At 41.6% G+C, this 18,635-nt stretch overlaps 1 protein-coding gene across 2 annotated transcripts in view; it reads left to right on the top strand.

Annotated features, from left to right (window-relative positions):
• The window catches only part of STAU2 (staufen double-stranded RNA binding protein 2), a 140,146-nt gene that overhangs the window by 74,121 nt on the left and 47,390 nt on the right, over nucleotides 1–18,635 (top strand). Inside the window, exon 12 of one of the 2 annotated variants that reach the window (XM_026033835.1) lies at nucleotides 7,828–7,941. The exons of the other annotated variant lie outside the window; for it this stretch is intronic. Coding sequence (XP_025889620.1) covers nucleotides 7,828–7,941 — 114 coding nt within the window. The remainder of the gene's footprint in view (nucleotides 1–7,827; nucleotides 7,942–18,635) is intronic. 2 annotated transcript variants of the gene reach the window in all.

The following is an 18,635-nucleotide window of genomic DNA, read 5'->3' as shown; positions in this document are numbered from 1 at the left end:
AGGAGTTTTTAGCTGTCATCTCATTCAGTCTCATTTATGACAGGGGCACAAAGAAGTAGYGTTATTTTTGGACATGGAGTGATTTTTTTGTTATTTATACACTTTATTTAACTTGTTTTTAAGGTACTGTGACTCTTTATGTGTGGTATTATATGCTAGGTTAATGCATAAAAGTAGTGTCTACCACCACTGGATTTTTTCAGCACATTCAGGCAACTGGTTTTGCGTTTGCAGTTTCACAATGATGTTCTTCCATGCTCATTAATGTCATTTTTTCACTTTGGACTTTGACTTGCAGTTTGTAAACAGAGAATAGGTAGCACATCCTGAATTCTTCACTATGAAGCACTTAAGGAAGAGAGAAAYGTAAAAGAAAACATGCTCCCATTGACATTTTTGCTAGAATATTTAAAACTTGATTTTCTCTCTCAGCACCAACCAAATTCCTCTCTCAAATGAGACAATTTTTCAAGGTGATAACTGAGGCACTTGCTCCTCCATAGGTAGCCCAGAATAAACTTCTTTTCTGCATGCTCTGTTAGCTGATCACAAAGTCTCATCTACCTCATTTTTTAGGCCATAAGATGACAACCGGAGATCACAGGGATTCCTCTGTGTGAAGTTGTCTTTTTCATATTACTTTGACCATAAAATAAAAAATTGATTTTGATTCCTCTCCCTGAAAATACACTAATTATCTGAATGCTTACATTTAACTATAGTAGATAAGCTGCTTCCGCTAAAACCGTGTCAAGTGTAACTTAGGTTACTTTATCGTGTTTTGCAGTGTTTTCCATTGTGAATAATTTGTTATTTTTTCATCAAGTGTTTCTTACTTACTGTCTTCAGTGTTTTGGAGGAGATTGTGTTCAGTATCTGCCTAGTGTTGGTGTGTATCTGCAGCTGAGTTTTGGAGCATACAGGACCTGAGCAGAGCAGTGTAGGTGCTGTCCGGTGTAATTCCAGTGCGGTGTATTTTAAGGGAAAGCCTCCTGATTTGGGGTTCCCTGCGTTGACAGGTTTTCCCTCAGCTAGAGGCGGACGTCGCAGTGATGGCCCAGCTTGGGTGCCAGGATGGAGCTGGCTCTCTCTTTCGCCCCTGAACGAAGGCTGAGAGAGCTGGGTCTGTTCAAAGGCTGAGAGAGCTGGGTCTGTTCAGCCTGGAGAAGAGAAGGCTGAGGGGGGACCTGATCAGCGTGTATAAATACCTCAAGGGAGGCAGTGAGGAGGAGGGGGCGGCCTCTTTTCAGTGGTGGGCAGGGATAGGACTAGAGGAAATGGCTTCAAACTGAAGCATCGGAAGTTCCACAGGAACTTAAGGAAGCATTTCTTCACTGTGCGGGTGACAAAGCACTGGAACAGGCTGCCCAGAGAGGTTGTGGAGTCTCCTTCTTTGGAGATCTTTAAAACCCGCTTGGATGCAGCCCTGTGCCTCGTGCTCTAGGTGACCCTGCGTGWGCAGGGGGGTTGGACTCGATGACCTCTGAGGTCCCTTCCAACCTTCGGCATTCTATGATTCTATGATTCTATGAACGTAATATATGCCCCGACTTCCCGGRTTGCTGCATCCCAGAGAGCAGGAGAGCTCAGTCCAGAGGATACTGAAATGGCAGTCAGGCATCTTTGCCTCAGATAAGCTGCATTTACCACATATTTTATACAAACTGTGTGGAATAAGCCCTTTTAGGCCTGTTCATGTGTTACGTTGCCTTCAGAGACGGCAGCTGCCTGCCTTTCCGTAAGGAGCAATATCAACACCAAGCCTGTCGCCTGCTTCGTGTCGTCACCTTGCGCCTCATTCCTCCATCTGAAGCCTTGGATTGCGTATCCAAGGGGAGATTTAAGGCCCTGGCGTGAAACCTCATGTGGGGGTAGCGGGAGGGCTGTCAGTYGGGCCGCTACCGAGGGCCCGTGGCAGCAGGCGCCGCGGAGGCCTTGCCCACCGCTGGGCAGCAGACACGGCGATGGATGAACCTGAGGCCAACTCATCAAGCCGCGCTTGCCTGGCGCGGGGACGGGGCTGTAGATCACACGTGGGCGCACGGGCCTTCATCTCTCCTTAATGATCTAGCAAGGGGGCTTTTTCTTTACAGGCGGGTGTTTTTCAGGCGCTCCTCAGATTTGCGCCACGGGGGGTGACCATTAAAAACATCTGACGGGCATGCAGTTAGCCAGCGTCCTGCTGAGATTAGTAAAATACTATATTTAGTAATCGCACTACATCAAGGAACTCCAGCGTTGCAGGAAACAGTTTGATTCAACACTTTTCTCCCCCCTCTTTTTTTTTTCTTTTTATTTTATGTCTTATTTTTTCATCTGGGTGGGACTATTTTTTTTTTCTTCATCTTGGTCTTGTGTTTTGCGTCTTCAACTTTTCATGGAAGACTTCCTTCATACTCTAGGATATCCCCTAATTTTGTTTTCTTTGTTTTTATTGTAGTCCTACTGTCTTACTCACAGGAATAAAGTGTGTGGAATTGGAAAACATACTCAGAATGCCATGTGGTATTTTGAATTTCTGTTCAAAAAACTATTCAAATTAGCTGAGTATGCTGCTCTGCTAATCCGTTATTTATTGGAAAATCTCTATAGATGATCTGCACTTTTAAGTACTGGAATAATATACCCTGAAAACTCCTTAAGTGCAGTTTGAGAGAATAATTTGAAATTACTAGGTATATTTAAATTATTTTAGCACCAAGCATATTTCTTCCCTGGTATATAGGCATAAAGCAGAGTSTGAGCCCCAACAGGGTTTTTTTTCATTTTCTTTAGTTGAAAATCACACAATTCCCAGTTGATAAGTTACAGAAACAGTAACATAGAGAAATATGGAAAAGAGAATTATCTCGCCAGGAAATTAAAGTAATAAAGTGCTTCATGAGTCTATTGCCCATGTCAAAGTTACTTACTGTAGCATTTGATTTTTGAGTCACGTTCTAGCTTGTTGGCAGCTGTAAATCCAGAGCAACCTCTGTGGAATCTCTGAAATGATCCTGTAAATTCAGGACAAGATTTGGCACTTTCACTTTAAGGGGTAAATTTAAAGGAATGCCGACCTTTGTTCTAACAGAATAGTCCCGGCTTGTCAATCCAGAAGATTTGTGCCCTGCTGAACATAATGGCATTTTATTACCTAGTTTATTTCTGTCTAGCATTCTAAGACTCCTGCTGATGCTTTGACTCAGAGTAGTTTTTGGTTTGGAAACATGAACTCCAGTGTCACAGATTACTTCTTTAGTAGTGCATATTATTTTATTTAAGTTAATAAGTGTTCAAGAAAGAAAGTGCTTGGCCAGACTGAATTTGTATTTCAAACTGTGAACATCTAAGCAGCAATGTGTGAAAATACTAGCCTTTATTTTTGCTCACTTTGGTCTCTCAGTGATGTATAGTTAACTTGATTCGAAGAGTGATTTAGTATCTCACAGTTAAGCTCAGTTGTTATGTGTGAGTATAGCAGGTCTTTCCCCTACCTGAGTGGGTGAAACAGGGCATCCCCTTTGCCTGCCTTGCTGCAAAAAGATATGTGCTTGAATTCAGGAGCGTCTGCTAAGGACCGACTAGGAGACTGCTCGTGTGCTTAAAGTTAGGGACATTGTATTTGGGGGAAAAATATATAGTGATCGACTGTAACTCTTGTCTGAAATTGCATAGTGACCCAGTGTGTTAAGCTTGCTTCTTGCAAGAGAAATCCTGCAGTTTCTTTTTAGCAGTTTCTATGAGCATAGAGTAAAGCTAGATTCAAGGAGAATGTATTTGCATAGCTACAAAAGAAATAGAATTTTTGTACTTTTAGGACAGCATTATTGTAGAAATCACCTTCATTTAATTTCTTGTGCAGTTTTACACAGTGCAATTTTGTGATTCCTTTATAAAAAAAAACATAGAAGATTGAGAATTTTGGCTATGCCATTCCACATGCAGTTGTAACATTGCAAACATTCATTTTATGTCTTTCTTTATGGGGTGCTATAAATGTACTTCAAAATATTTGCATCTCTTCAGTAATGTAAAATATTGCAAACAAGGGGCAAATTTTGACACAGTTGTAAAATGGATTCAGACCATCATATACATTTCAGTATATGTATGCTGTTTAGTAGGAGCCTTGCATGCATAGTCATACCATACAGCTTGTTTTATTCCCGCCTGAAGGAATCTCTTAAAAGGGAACATAGTGGCAACTCCTGAGAATATTAAGCATAAAAGCCTACATGTATGAGTAAATCCCTGGCATGCGCTTATAGAAAAAAAAAATCATCTAGAATTTACTTCATTATTTTGATGCCTGGGATGCACTTTGCATTTTATAGGCAGGGCTTTTGTGCTGTGTCTCTGCAGAACAATGGAGCCTGTGTTTGGGATTCCTGGACTGGTTATAAATGATTTATCTCCGATCCTACAAGTGCGTAGTTACCCAGGAGAAAAGCTAGCGGTCCTGTTTGCTTTCTTCCAATAAATGAGCAGGCTCAGAGTTATTGCCAGGATCTTGTTGTGGCACTGCTTGGTGCTGTGTAGACCTACCTTGCAAGAAAATTGCATGCAAATCACTCCACCCAAGGCTGGATCCTTGAATTATGCTCAGAAACTTGCACAACTTTCCTACCCATCAGTTCRCTAACCTAGGCATTATTTTCGAACCAAATCCTAATGCTGTTCTTTAAAACCTCTTATATGTTATCCAAATAAAACATTCTGGCTTTTAATGAGAGAAATTTAATTGCTGCTTAATCCTGAAAGTGCACTGAGCTAATTTATGAATGTGCCTTAATTACAAAAAAATTAAAAGCTGAAAGTTAGGCACTGCACTTGGCTAGTAATTGCTTTTATAAAMCTTTTATTTTTACCCCTAATATATGGAAAGGGAAAATGCCCAATTGTGGTTAGGCTCAAGGCCTTAATCATGGGTTATAGTCCCAGTGCTGCCATTCACTGCTGCCAATTTCGAGTGAATTTAGGCAGCTCATTTAATTCAGTCCACAAGTTGCCCTTACCTGCCTAACAGAGCTATTGTGAAGATGAGCAGTAGTTAAGCACTCTCAATCTTAAGCTATAAGCACTTAGCAACTTTAAAAAGCAAGGTATTGTTGTAGTTATTAATCTTAATAATCCTAATAATGGCTGTACTCTTGGAGCACTTGGCCAGCCTTCAGTTGCCACTCCTTGGTCATAGAGATAGAAGAAAGCATTTGCTCTGCCCTCATGTCTCTCGCTTTAGATGAGACCTTTAAACCAGTTTTATAGATCTTCAGGTTCCTCCCATGCTAGTCATGCTGGTATGGGCATATAAACTGAAACATTTACAGCATACTTGTGGATGAAAATCTAGAAGCATCTGCTGCTATTCAGACTATTCCATAGCCATTAGACTACTGCTATTTTTTTCCAAAGTGTCTATTTTGGGCATTCTGCTTGGTTGACAGAAAACAGCCTTTACATCATAGATCACACATGAAGAGGAAAGAGAATTAAAATAGAGAGAGCTTGAGAATGTAGCAGCTGGACTGATTAATAACAACACAGATTTATTGGGATATCACACACACACACGCCAAAATGTARAGAGGAAATCAGAATGTTTCTGATGACTGTACAGAGATCTGTAGCCTAGAGAGGTTTGATGAAAGGACAAACTTTTATTTTGTTTCCTATTCAAAGTCCAGTCATTTGTTTTTATATCACTGTTTTGTATCATTGACATAGAAAATGTTTATTTTGGTTAAACTGAAGAGCTTCAATGTGCTATGAGGTAACTAGAGAACTAGTGTCTTAAGGAACTACCAAGCAATGGGCTCTACCCAGTAAGATGAGGGCGAAAGTGCACCAAGAAACTCCTTCAGTAGCTTTTACCTAGAAAGAAATGAGACTGAAAGATTTAGTGTGTTCTCATCTTGGAAGGACTAAAGAGTCCCAGATGGAGTCTCCTGCAGCTTATCACGCCGTGCAATGCTTAGCGCCACCGTCCTTCTCGCTGTCTCCCGTGCTGTGCTTGGCCGGGGGACACGGGTGAGCTGCGACTGCGCACCGTGCCCGCCAGCRCCTCCCAAAGCAGCACGCAGGTGGCTCCCAAAGCCCCTCCGTGCAACTGCTCCACGCRCCTCCTTTCCGAGGGAAGCGGCTCGCGGGCCTCACGCCGGGATGGCGGCGCCGCCACTGCCGCCTCAGGCCGCCGCTGCACGACATGGAGCCTGCGGCCGGGCCTGCCGCCGCGGGGCCTTTCCGAGYGCTTCTCGTAGCTGCAGCCCCTGACATCTAAAGAACTCGAGTTGATATTTGCAAGCCAAATTTCATACCTTCGTACCTCTTTCGATTAATCAGAGTTAAACCATTGTATACATGAAGGGGCCTCTTGTGGTTTCTAAGTGAGCAGGATGGCTTTTCTGGCAGGGAGCCACGGACAATTTAGTAGGCACATATTGCGGGCTTGAGAGAGGAAGAAAGGATGGACCGGACGGCTTTAAGAATGGCTGGATTAAATCAGTATTTCCACAGTAAAAAGAGAGGCCTGTGTTCTATATGTGGTGCTTTTGACCACAGCTCGACTGTCTTTATATGTTGTCTGTCATTAAAGTTACTTCTGCAATGTAGCAAGCACTTGCTTTTCCTCTCATGCCATGCGTCTTGCATTGGTTTTGCTTCAGGTGGATTGTGCCCACTTTGCACCTGCAGCAGAGAAGAGCTAGGCAAAATGGGCACAGTACACATGGTATATACTTAAGTATCCTCAACATCTCTATCTCACTTCCACAGAAATGAGTCTAATACAGTGCTTAATTCTCTTCAGAGAAACATCATATTTAATTTTGCAGCCTAAAAATAAAGATGAGGCTTTATAATATAACTTTCCCCGAGATCTATGCGGTTGTAAATAAATACTAACATAAAAGGTCTGTCTCCAGCAGAGCTGGTCTCGCTCTCCATTTGTGACAGGGGTCACCAGCCAATGTAAATCACCCCTATAAACTGAATTCCACCTCTGCTGTAGAACAAAAGTGCTTGATCTCTCCGCCGTGAAACCAGGAGCTATGTAGCAGATTGCAGCAGTTCAGCAGTTCAGCATGAGTGGCACCTGTTCCTAACAGTGAAACACTGGCAACATTTAAATTACTTTTGTCTCAACAATCTAGAATCTGTCTTTTCTTTAGGGGATTTAAGAACTACTGTAAGGTGGCCACAAGGCAAGAAAAATAGTTTCAGTAGAGTGGTATCTTCCTCTTCATTTCATGCAAGAATCAGGTTTAGTGAACACATCTAGACATGAGTAGGGAATGAATTACTCTTAGAAAAGGATAGCCTAGACCTAGACATCTCAAGAAGAATGTTCTCTGTRTTATCTGTCATTTTGATTTAATTACAAAATCAAGTTCAAACATAGGACCTTACATAGCAATATCAAAAATGTTAGTCGATTTGCACTGAAAAGGCATTGCAATTGAAAAATTAAACTGTTACCGCCAAGTTTTTGAAGGTATGATGATTTTTGTGGATGTTCTATAATTAAGCTACAAATTGCTGTTAAGATAATGTCTAGGTTTTTAGAGGTGTATAAATATAATGCCTTGAATTCACCCCCAAAGGTCTCAGGAACTGAAGAACATAGCAGTTAAAAACTATTTGACAAACATGTCACAGAAGACTTGCCCCCAGCTCAGTATGCGTCTACCTAGAATATTTAACACACTCCTTGTCTTATATTAAAGATGAATTCAATGTAAATGTGCAGAATTCTTCTTACAAACTTGTTGAAAAGGGACAGAGTATTTTAGCATGACTCCCTTTTGCAAACCTGGTGTTTAGCAGATTACGTATGTTATTCTGTTATAGGTACACTACAGTGATAGACAAAATGGCAAAGAGTGTATGACCTGTTTGACACTGTCTCCTGTGCAGATGACTTTCCAAGGTATCGGAAGCTCCATTGAAGCCAGCCATGACCAGGTATAATACCTTCACCCACACTCCTCTAATTTTATTAACATCTAGTAAGGCCAGAATGTCAACATTAGCACGTTTCAAATCTAGACACATCTCTGCTTTTCATGTGGCATGTGCTTATCACTGGGATTTGCCTATTTTACTGTAATGGGATTAGACCTAAGGAGTGACCTGGAAATAAGACAAAACTCTCAATATGACCRTTTTTCAGATTTTTAAGGTATATTAGGAAAGCCCAAAGAGTTTGCTTTGCTTTTAGAGTCAAGCTTCTGTGAAGGTTTTGTTTAATTTAATGCATGCATCAGGTTTTGTCTGTCCRCCTTTTACTGGAAGATCATGGATAGATGGAAAAGAAGTGAGATGAAGCCATCATCTGTCACAAGAAACTAGTGTTTGAGAGGGGAAAGGAATTGTTAGTCAGACTGTGCAAAACACACTTTGCTTCGCTGCTCTTAAAATGTTTAATTGAAGCTTCTGGCAGACAGGCCAGGAGAAAGAAAATTTCTTTATTAATCACTTAATACCCAGCTGTTTCAGGTGGGAATTGAGGGGGACTTCCATGCTGGTCTTCTTGTCCTCCAACAGCTTTATGCACAAAAGAGATACTCAAAAGATTTCAAAGAAAAAAAAAAAGGGAAACAAATAGAAGAAAACATTAAAAAGAGTCTTTAAAAGAGATCTTTAGGTTGGGAAAAGCACCATTTCTGTTTGCCTCTGCAGTCCACCTTTAAATGGACTGTGCTAACATCTAGCGTACATTTTTTCAGACTATATATAAGATTCTCTAGGAAAGAAAACAAGGAAAAATCATTTTAAGAATTACCAGCATTAGTTACTTTGAGGGAAAAGTTCAGATGCTCTTAGCCGTATTTTAGATGGTGTTTTTTTTATGAGAAGGTTGTAAGAAGTTAGTTGTTAACATAAACTAAACTCATCAGTTATTTACATGGTAACTTGAGGATACTTCCTGTCCCTAAGTGTTTGGTACTTTACGCTAACGGAGAGCTGTGGTAAGTCAGACTGATCCCCCAGCCATATTTCATTCAGTTCTCATCTCATCCAGCAACTGCTTTATGCTGTTCTAAACGCTGTCAGTTTTTTCTTTCGGTAAGGATCTCCTTTTAAAATGTAGTTGCATCTCAAATACAATATTTAGACATTTCAACAAATTGAAGGTGGTCTCTGTCAATTTGGTGACAGCTACGTTCTGGGCTACCCGCCAGCTTGGCCTTTGTCTAAGCATTTATTTAGGCTAGGGTATGATATGTAAACAGAAAAAGACTATGTAAGCAAAAAGCAAGTTTAATCCGTGTGAATAATTATATATTTAAAGTTACTAAATGAAAAAACATTATTGAGCCTGCAAAGTCAAGCACCTTGGAGCTAGGAAACGCTGGATTATGTGCAGCAGTAGTTTCCTTGTGCAATCATTCAGTGCTCCACGTAGGACACTCTGGGAGAAAAAAAAATACAGAAAATCACATAGCTAAAGATTGCAGCACTGCATGTCCACAAATAGGTAGAGTTAACCTCCCACAAATAGGTAGAATTAACCTGCCTGGGCCRCTGTAAAGCCAGAATTTCCTAAGCTTGCTTCAGGTTGCAGTGTGAAGAATGTTCCTTCCTCATCTTTCTTAGATATATAGTTTTCCACAGGGTTGTTACAAAGAAAAAAAAAMCAGTTTGTTGGTACACAGTTGGGTGGTTGTTATATCACTGAAGCCCATCGCTTGTGCCTACATCTCTTCTGAGCTGTGAACAGAAGAAAATGATCACCCAAAAGCCAAGTGGCAGCTGGTGGGTCAGAGATAGAGCCAAGTGCTGGTCAGGAGTCACAGTTAGTCCCTTCCTAAATATCAAAGGAATTCCCCCTTTCCAGGGGGGAACAGATATTCTCTGCTGCTTGTGTTTGATGGGGAGGATGGCAGCACTGGATTATTTTTCATTATCTAAACACAGAAAAGTGCATCAAACAGGACAAAACAAAGCAAGCAAAAGGTATGTCAGGGGTTTGCAAGGCACTGGAATTAACTAGCAAAAACACTAAGACTCTCAATAGACTGACTTAAAAATCCTTCCCATTCCCATTCCTTTGTGATTTGGTGTGGGGTTTTGTTTGTTTGTTTTTCCRTCATTTCCCTCACAACAGGTTTATTTAATACCTTCTTTATCAATAAGGTAAAAGGCGTGCCATTTTTACGTTTAGAATGAAATAAGTACAAGATGCAATATACAACAAAACTTAAAATTCTGCAAACTCTTTAACTAATGTCATCTGCATTTTATATTGTRTAATAATTGGGATGAACCAATTGCCTAACAGCCTGTGATCTCAATGGTGGTGTGTTCATTTGAATGAGAGTGGCTGTAGGCCCTATCCTCTCTGCTTGTGAAGAGCATTTTTCTCGTTTTCCTTCTAAAATATAGCTTCTATAAATTCTGACATCATTTCATGGAAAGCTGCGTGAACGAGTCTCTGGAATAGTTTCTCAGTAGGAAAGTGGTGGAATCTTTTGTGTGAGTGCACCTAATAAACCTGCTGTATACTGGAATTGCCAGGATATTGTGGCAAATGGATCATAGTTGACCAAATACCTTTGTTTTTCTTATACTGCTTTTTATATTTGCTCTGTAGAAACCACTTTGTAACTGTAATAAATTTGAGTGGTATCTTATACATATGGCTATTCATAGTTAGCTCTTCCTTGGAAAAAAGATTCCCAATGGCATTTCCAGTGCCATAGTCCACTCGTTCAAATGGTCTTGCCTTTTGTAAGAAAGGAATATCTTCCATTATTCATACCTAGTGGGACATTTGTTTCCCAGCAGATGCCAATGTGGCTACAATCCAACCTCAGTTTATTTTCTTGTGTTTTCAAACCCAGTAAGATTTAGCACAGCAGTTTTTCAAATCACTTGCCCCTGTATGATGTGGAGAACTCATTCTTTAAAGTTGTTTTAGTTTGTGATTTTAATGGATTTTTTTTCAAATACTTCATACACTTGAGCTATGTCAGAATAAGCTTCCTATATCAAATTGATGCTAATCAATGTACAGTTCAAATACCTAACTGCTAAGTCATATCCCATTTGGTTATGAAGCAGTGCCATGGAAGCTGCTCTTAGACTGCACTTTATTAATAATTGTAACTTCTGTTCTCCTTTTACTACAAACAGTAAAAAGGGGAAACAAGTCTAATATCACTGCCATCTAGCCTACTGCATGTTCTGTTGGGTTTTACATACAGATATACCAACGTCTATAGTAGAAATGCAAAGATTTTTAGATTTTTTTTTCCTAAAATACATTTCTCTGTTATCTGTTTTCCGGTTCCAAATAGCATCCTTATYGACTTTCCTTCTTTCCCCTAAATGGACACTGTTTTCATTTTTTTTACTGTGCAACTTAGCTGCAAGCTGCTCTCACTTAAAGCAGTCACCCCTTCTTACTCTCCCACACTTCTATATCCCCAAAAAACAATGTTGAGCACACCGGCCACATTTGCATGTGTATTTTGGGAACCTGCAATGTGGCCATCTTTTGTAATTTTGTAATTGTGAGTGTTCTGAATGCTTCAGGGCTGAGCCTGCATGACTGCAGCACTGCCTGCAGCAGAGCCATTCAGGGCATGAATATGCCTGTGRATCTCCTTAAAGAGAGAAAGAAACCTCTCCTTAAAGAGAGTTTAAAAAAATGAAAGCACCTCTTGGGTGCTCTGTTGCAGCTTGCAGGACAGAAGGCAAATTAAAAGTAGAAAATGTTTTAAAACAGGGTCATTTTAAATCAGTCCTGGTAGAGTTAAGGGAAGAGAAGYAAAGCCCATCTTCACATTTGTGAATTCTTCATGTAAAATACTCAGTCTGTAGAATTTTAAGCCAAAAGAATTTGATATTCTTTGAGGGTTGACCAGTTCTCTATTTAGGCAGCTCAAAGACCAGTGATATTCTTAAAATCTCATTACTTTAATACTCTTTGATAATTTTGAATATTTAATGTTTTTTTAACACATGATTTTGCATATATTCTTTTTTTTCAAGCTAACATCACTGTCAGTTAATTTATTTCTGACTTCTACTGTTTAGTTCACCCAGTAGCTCCGATAATGTGTTGCTGAAGTGATGAAAATGAATCGTTCATGCTCAGCTTATGTCCTGAGACCATGCTCACTTAATCCCATGTCACGATGCATAAAATTGAATGCTTTTATTTTCTAGGACAGATAGCCAATTGTAATGGTTCCCTTACTGTGTAATGTTATATATAATCTACCACTATTATCAGTTTTATTTTCCAGTGTAAAAATAGCTGCAGAGACTAAGCAAAGGTGGAAATTGTAGAAATTAGAATGTTAGTTATGAGATAGCTGTGATAAGAGAGTACAGCAGAGAGGGAGCTGTCCTGAGAGGAAGATGCCACCATCAACAGTTTTAGGAATTGCTGATGGAAAGTCAGCTCATGGAAAGACAGGTGGCACTAACAAACAACCTGGAATGTGCTGCGTAAGAGACCACCACTGTGACTGTCTGACTGCAAATGGGTGCTGCTGGGCAGGGGTAAAGGTGGTGCCCTGGAGCAAGCTGTCACTTGAATGCAGCAAAGTCATTGAGGGGTGAGAGACTYAGGATGGGGGTGAACAGGCTGGAGGGATGAGCGCTTGGAACACCAAAACTCAACACGAGGTCTAAAACGAACCCTGTCTTGAGAAAACAGAGGACACAGCTGGGGAGGTGGAGTCCACGGGGTTTGAGGACAGTGTGGGGAGCCTGTAGGGAAAGTGTCTTCTCCTAGGGAACGTATGTCAGCCCTGACTTATGTGCGGGCTGGGCATCAAGCCTTGATTTCCATCCTTCGTGCTGCTTCTCCCCTCTCTGAGGGTGCTGCTGATTCTGCTCTGGTGGCTGTTGGCAATGCCTCCTTGCTCGGGCAGGACCAGAAATCCCAACCTGGAGGAAAAGCCAAGCAAACCAAAACCAAGTGAGTGGTGCTGTGGGTGAGTATGAAGAGGAGAGTTTGTCCAATGCTGTTAGTGGAGATGAGTGGCATTGGGATTTTAGTTAGGTTACCTTTTCTCATCGGATGAAACATTTTTCCTGGACACCAAATGAATCGATGTGGCTGCTTAAAATGAATTTTGTTCTGAAGTAAAATAAATATTCTCAGAATGTTCAGATTTACTTCCTGGTAGATGTTTGTAGCATGGACCAGGTGAAAAAGCAAGATATTAGGATTTTATTTAAAAAAAGAAAAAAAAAAAAGAATATGTTTCCTACTGGCATTATGTGCTTCCTCCGCCAGCTCAGTCCTGCTTCACTTTCCTCTGTTCAGCTCTCAGTTCTAGGGGTGGTTTCTGTAATAAAAGCCTAGTTTGACTCAGGAAAAAAACTTCTAGCCAGTCTCCAAAGCCCAGTGGTTCCTTCCCAGCCCCTTCGGAATCAGGACCCCAACCTGTCCTWGTGAAAGTGCCCCGTGGAACGGAGGCTCCTTCTGTCTGCAGTGCCTGGGGGCTGCTGCCCTTTCCTGAGGCGCCGTAGCCCGCAGGGCGGCTCAGCTGTWGCCCTAGTTGAGCACTCAATTCTCTGCAGGAGACAGTTCACTGTGAAGAAAATACAAACTACCTCTGATATATAGCACCAAACTTTTCCCTTTTCTTTTTGTATCTGGAAAGTTGCACCTTTTATGCTGGCATTCCCCTGAGGAGTCATCCCATCAGGTTTTAGTTATGCTCCCTAGGTTGCTGCCTGCTCTTCGGTGCTTGCTGCTTGTCTGCTACGCATGGAAGCTTTAGGGCATCCTCTGCTTTTCCTTCATCTTCTGTTTCCCATTAGCTCCTTTGGGATGTACGTGACAGGGCATTTGCTTTCTCCCCCTCGCGGCAGCCGAAGCTTGCCTTGAGGAGCCTCGGATCAAACGCCTGTGTTTGTCCAGAATGTGTAATCTTTCATTTTCGGAAAATAAGTTACCAATTAAGGGCCAAATGGGAACAGGATGCAAACCGAGGCAGGGCTGTCTCCCAGGCAGGCCGATCCGGTGCTCTCCTCCAGGGCTTCCCGAGCAGCTTTGGGACACGACTGCCTCTTGCTGAAGATGCAGAGTGAGATTTCTCAGAGCTCCGTGCACATATCTTCGTTTACACTGTAATGTGAGCAGGGTATGAAATGCTACTATTGCAGCCTGACGCTGTTTTACGTGCTTGGTGTGTGAACGATAGCAAGACAAAGCTTTGCCAGTGTTTTGGGTACTGTTTCCTCTGCCGTTGAGAGCAGAACAGAACAGACCATCCCTGAGACAACCGTAGGTGGGGTTTCTCAGGAGGAGCGAGGATGCTTCCATCCTAGGCCTGGCTGTGGGCTCCTCTGCCTCCTGACCCACCAAGCAGGCAGACCGACCTCTAGCCCCTAGCTGGGTTAGGGAGCTGAGGGTTGGGTGAAGAGAGTGGAGGGTTGGGTTTGGGGAGCTGAGGGTTGGGTGAGCACCAGAGTTGAGGCAAGGGAGCAGCGCGGGAGAGCAGGATGGCCCCACCAGGGAAGGGGCCAGGCTGCCATCCCCGTCCACACCAGCAATCCATTACATCACTTAGCCGTCTTGTAGAGCTAGACAGCACTTAGAGTCTCTTGAGGAGACTGAGACAAACTGACTCCCCATCAAATAAAATGAGTTTTCTTGTGCAAGTTCTTGTCTGGGTTCTCACCTTGAAAGCAGTTTGCTGTGCAATAGCATGATCTGGCGTAAGGAAGGGAGCAAGAATGCACATAGAAGGAAGAAGAGTAGAGTTGTAGCTGCCTTGACTTACATAAGTATAACTTTCTTGAAACTGCACCCTTAATAGTTGCTTGTGTGYTCCATTAAAATACCTTTGCAGGCTTTCAGTGCAGTGCAGCATGTGGAAATGAAAAGAAAGGCATGAGCAACGTGCAATGAGCCAACCTGCCCCTGGCCTCTGTTTGTAATCTGTTTCTGACTTGGTTGGTTTTACTGCTACTTCGTGCTCATCTGGCCAATAGTGAAATGTAAAATCTGTAATTTTCATGTTGCTGCTGTTGCTTTTTGGGAAGGCCAGAAGCTTAAAAGGGACACATATTGGACAAGTTTGGAAAAGCTACAAGTCTCAATCTCTTCCATTTTCTCACACTGCAGCAGGAAATTCAGCCCATTTGCAATATCAAGAGGTCCCAACAGTTTTGTTTGTTTTTTTGTTTGTTTGTTTTTCTCCAGCAGCATTGATCAGACATCAGGGTTAGGCTCTTCCCAGGCTTCACACTTAAAAACAGATAGCCAGACATCCACTAGATGGAAGTTGGTAAAAAATATGCAACCAAAAGTGAAGTGAAAGGAGTCCCCCTCCGCAGTAGCTGGTCTTGAGCCCTCATGCCAGCACATTTGTTTTAATAGCTATGTTCATTTTAATAGCTCGGGTGGCTAAAGTCACTGCAACCTTGAGAATTGAAACAGTCAAAACTTAGAATGGCGTTGGAATGGCATTAGCAATACAAATGCCCCATTTCATTGTCCACCCTCTACTTGCCAAAGTTATTCATGACATTTCCACCCTCTAATCGAGTGATGCCATGCCTGTTTGTTGATACATATTTAATCACATCCTTCAGCAAAGTTGCTTAACATGCTAATTATATAATTGGCATTTCAACATACATCACATTTCCTTAGCTGTTCTAGCAGACAAAATAATGATTTCCACATGTTGCATCTGCAAAATTGTGCATTCTGCATTCACAAGTGCAACAACTGGATCTATACAGTGCAAGTAGAAAYGAAATTTGACATGCTAGAAGGGAACCTTTCAAAGAAGCAGGTTCTCATATTAAATCTTTTCAGAGTACATTTAAATGGAAAAAGAGGAACCTAGATTTTAGAAATAATTGCAAGGGAATAGCCAAGGTTATATGCTGGGAGGTACAGAGGCATATAACAAAAATGACCATTCCCCTCTCCTGCCACTTTATCCTTTCACTGGAAATAGTTTGATCAAATTGGTACATTTTCCCCGTGAGTATTTGCTCAGAGCATAAAACTGCTTTTCTTTTCTTTTGGGGATAAGTCTACGCTATATAATCAGCCCTGGTGTTTAACTAGAATAAGCACTTTGGAGAATTTAGTATTATAGAGCACTGTGTTGTAAGCTCTTGCCATCTGTTGTGTCTAGATAACTTAGGTTGTTACTCATCTCTGTGCACTTTGGCCCTGTTTTTAGTGCTGAAAGACTTTTTTTCTGTCTGTAGAAGGTGGGATTACCAGAAAAGCAAATGAATAATCTTGTCAAGCAATGGGAAGAGCAGAAAAATAGGTGTGCATGCATTCTCGATGAAAAACATGGCAAGTTCTCATCCAATTTAAAGTTCAGTTCTGAATTTAAGTTAGTCGGTGGGCTGTGCTATTTGGAACACAATATATGTGTGTTAGAGAGCTGGGTCTCTGCAGAGGAAGAGAAAGTTGTAGAATTACATTTAGGAGCACAAAGACTAAAACCAGTTCGTAACTAAGTTGCAACATCTTGTATCCTTCTGTTTTTCTGTTTTTGTGTTCCTGAGCAAAAAGGCCTAATGAAGAGAGAACGGAAGGCTTCCTCTAGCTTGCTTACTAATGGTTTTCCTGAGAAAATGATTTCCCTTTCCCTTTTTTTGCATGATTTCTTTGATTCATTGACAGAAAGAAAAAGCATGGGACATACAGAAAACGTCACAGAAAAAGCAGGATTTTTTCTAAGCATTTTGTCTCTTGCCTCTCTTATCTCYCCAACTCATTTCAAACATTTTGGTACTCACACCAGGTTTCTCTAGTCTGAGTTAGGACATTTCACTATTGAGAAAGGAAGGAGTMACCAACTTATTTTTTCTTGAAAGGATCAAATGTACAATATTGTCATTTAATGCAGGAGTTCCTATATGGCCAGGATCTCCATGTGTACTTGTGTTCTCCGTTCTGTAGCACTTAAAGGCCATGAATATCATCTGTGTTTCGATAATAGTTCTTCATACTATTACATACAGTGTGCATACATATCAGAGGAGCTTTTACATATGCTAAATATAAGAGCACTTCCAAGTTATATTACCCTCTCAATGGTCTAGGACTTGAGACAATAAACATTAAAAAGGAGGTATCAAGCTAAACCTAAATAATGAACTCTGAGTTAAACTTTAAATTATATGTAAATTCCCTTATATTTGTTCTTTCTCTTTCCCATCATTAGAGAGGTTGTGAGACCTAGTTTTCCACAGATCCTTTGGACTGTACAAATAATTGATTTTACAGTCCAAAATCTCCTCTCTCTTCCTTCATCCTCTCTAAAAAAAAGTTCAACTTGGTCCAAAATAAAGAAAAAAAATAGTTCTAGCCAAAAAAAATAATTAATTTTGTTCTTAGGTATTTGTAGTGAAGCTAGGAAAATKGCTGAGATTCTCATAACTGGTGGGAAAGATGACACATCAGCCTAGCTGCTAGCTCAGTGTGAGGGTGCTAGTGCAAGATGCAAGACGTGAAGTTTGTTCTATGCTTGCCATGAACAGRAATATTCTGCAAGAAGTCTCATTCYGCAGAATGAGACTGTTCACTGGAACAGGAATTGATGCCCCCAGTCTTCCCTTTCCCTGACCATCTGAGTATTTAAACAGACCGTGCCAAGCAGAACTGCATGAACGGAAGAATTTGAGGGCTTACCATGTTGGACTGTCCTACAACATGGTGGCTGAGGCTGTCCTCTGAAAGATCACAGAATCACAGACTGGTTGAGGTTGGAAGGGACCTCTAGAGATCACTTAGTCCAACCCCCTGCTCCAGCAGGGACACCCAGAGCACGGGGCACAGGGCGGCATCCAGGCGGGTTTGGAAGATCTCCAGAGAAGGAGACTCCACAGCCTCCCTGGGCAGCCTGTGCCAGGGCTCTGGCACCCTCACAGTGAAGAAGTTCTTCCWCACATGGTGATGGAACTGCCTGTGTTTCAACTTGTATCCACTACCCCTTGTCCTGTCACYGGCCACCACTGAGAAGAGTTTGGCCCCTTTTTCCCTACATTCCCCCTTCAGGTATTTTTACGTATTAATCAGATCCCCTCTCAACCAAGATGAGAAAGAAAGGTTCAGATTCTATGATGTGGATCAARGGATCCTTAAGCTATGTTTTTCTACAGTCTATATCCTAGCTATAGGTTATCAAGTAATGTTGAAACCAATTACCTTTTGAATYTCGCCTTGTGATTTAATTACAGATGGCAAAAGCCAAACAACCCATAGCAGATCATTTCAAAGTTTTTTTCAGTTAGTGTAGCATTTGCAGTTGAAATTGTCAGAAGTTTGAGAGCAGATGTAGACACCCCCAAACTGCTTTTTCTGCTTTTGGTTTGTTTTTTTGCTGGCTTAAGGAAGCAGATGTTGCCTTGCGGTGCGGCCAGCCCGCCTCGGCCACCAGTGCATGTCCAGCTGGTGGCGGCATTGATCAAACCTGCCCACCSAGTGCTAGTGACCACCAAAAGCTGCCACGTGGGTCCTCAGCAGGGACTGCCACAGCAGGCCACAAAGGCAAGTGCAGGTAGTGACACATCTTCAGATAGAACCACTCTGTTGCCCAGCAAGGGAAGTCTCCTTCTCTCGTGAATGCCTCTCAGCACAACCTGCAGACAAGATGAAGCTTCACTCCCTCAAAATTCAGCTCTTTAGCTGTCTATAAAAGAGCACTGCATTT

The sequence above is a fragment of the Nothoprocta perdicaria genome, unplaced genomic scaffold (assembly GCF_003342845.1).
Source record: "Nothoprocta perdicaria isolate Ctin4 unplaced genomic scaffold, notPer1 scaffold_134, whole genome shotgun sequence".
NCBI lineage: Eukaryota > Metazoa > Chordata > Aves > Tinamiformes > Tinamidae > Nothoprocta > Nothoprocta perdicaria.
Note: the sequence above shows the minus strand (reverse complement) of the source record. Positions and strands in the feature narration are given on the sequence as shown.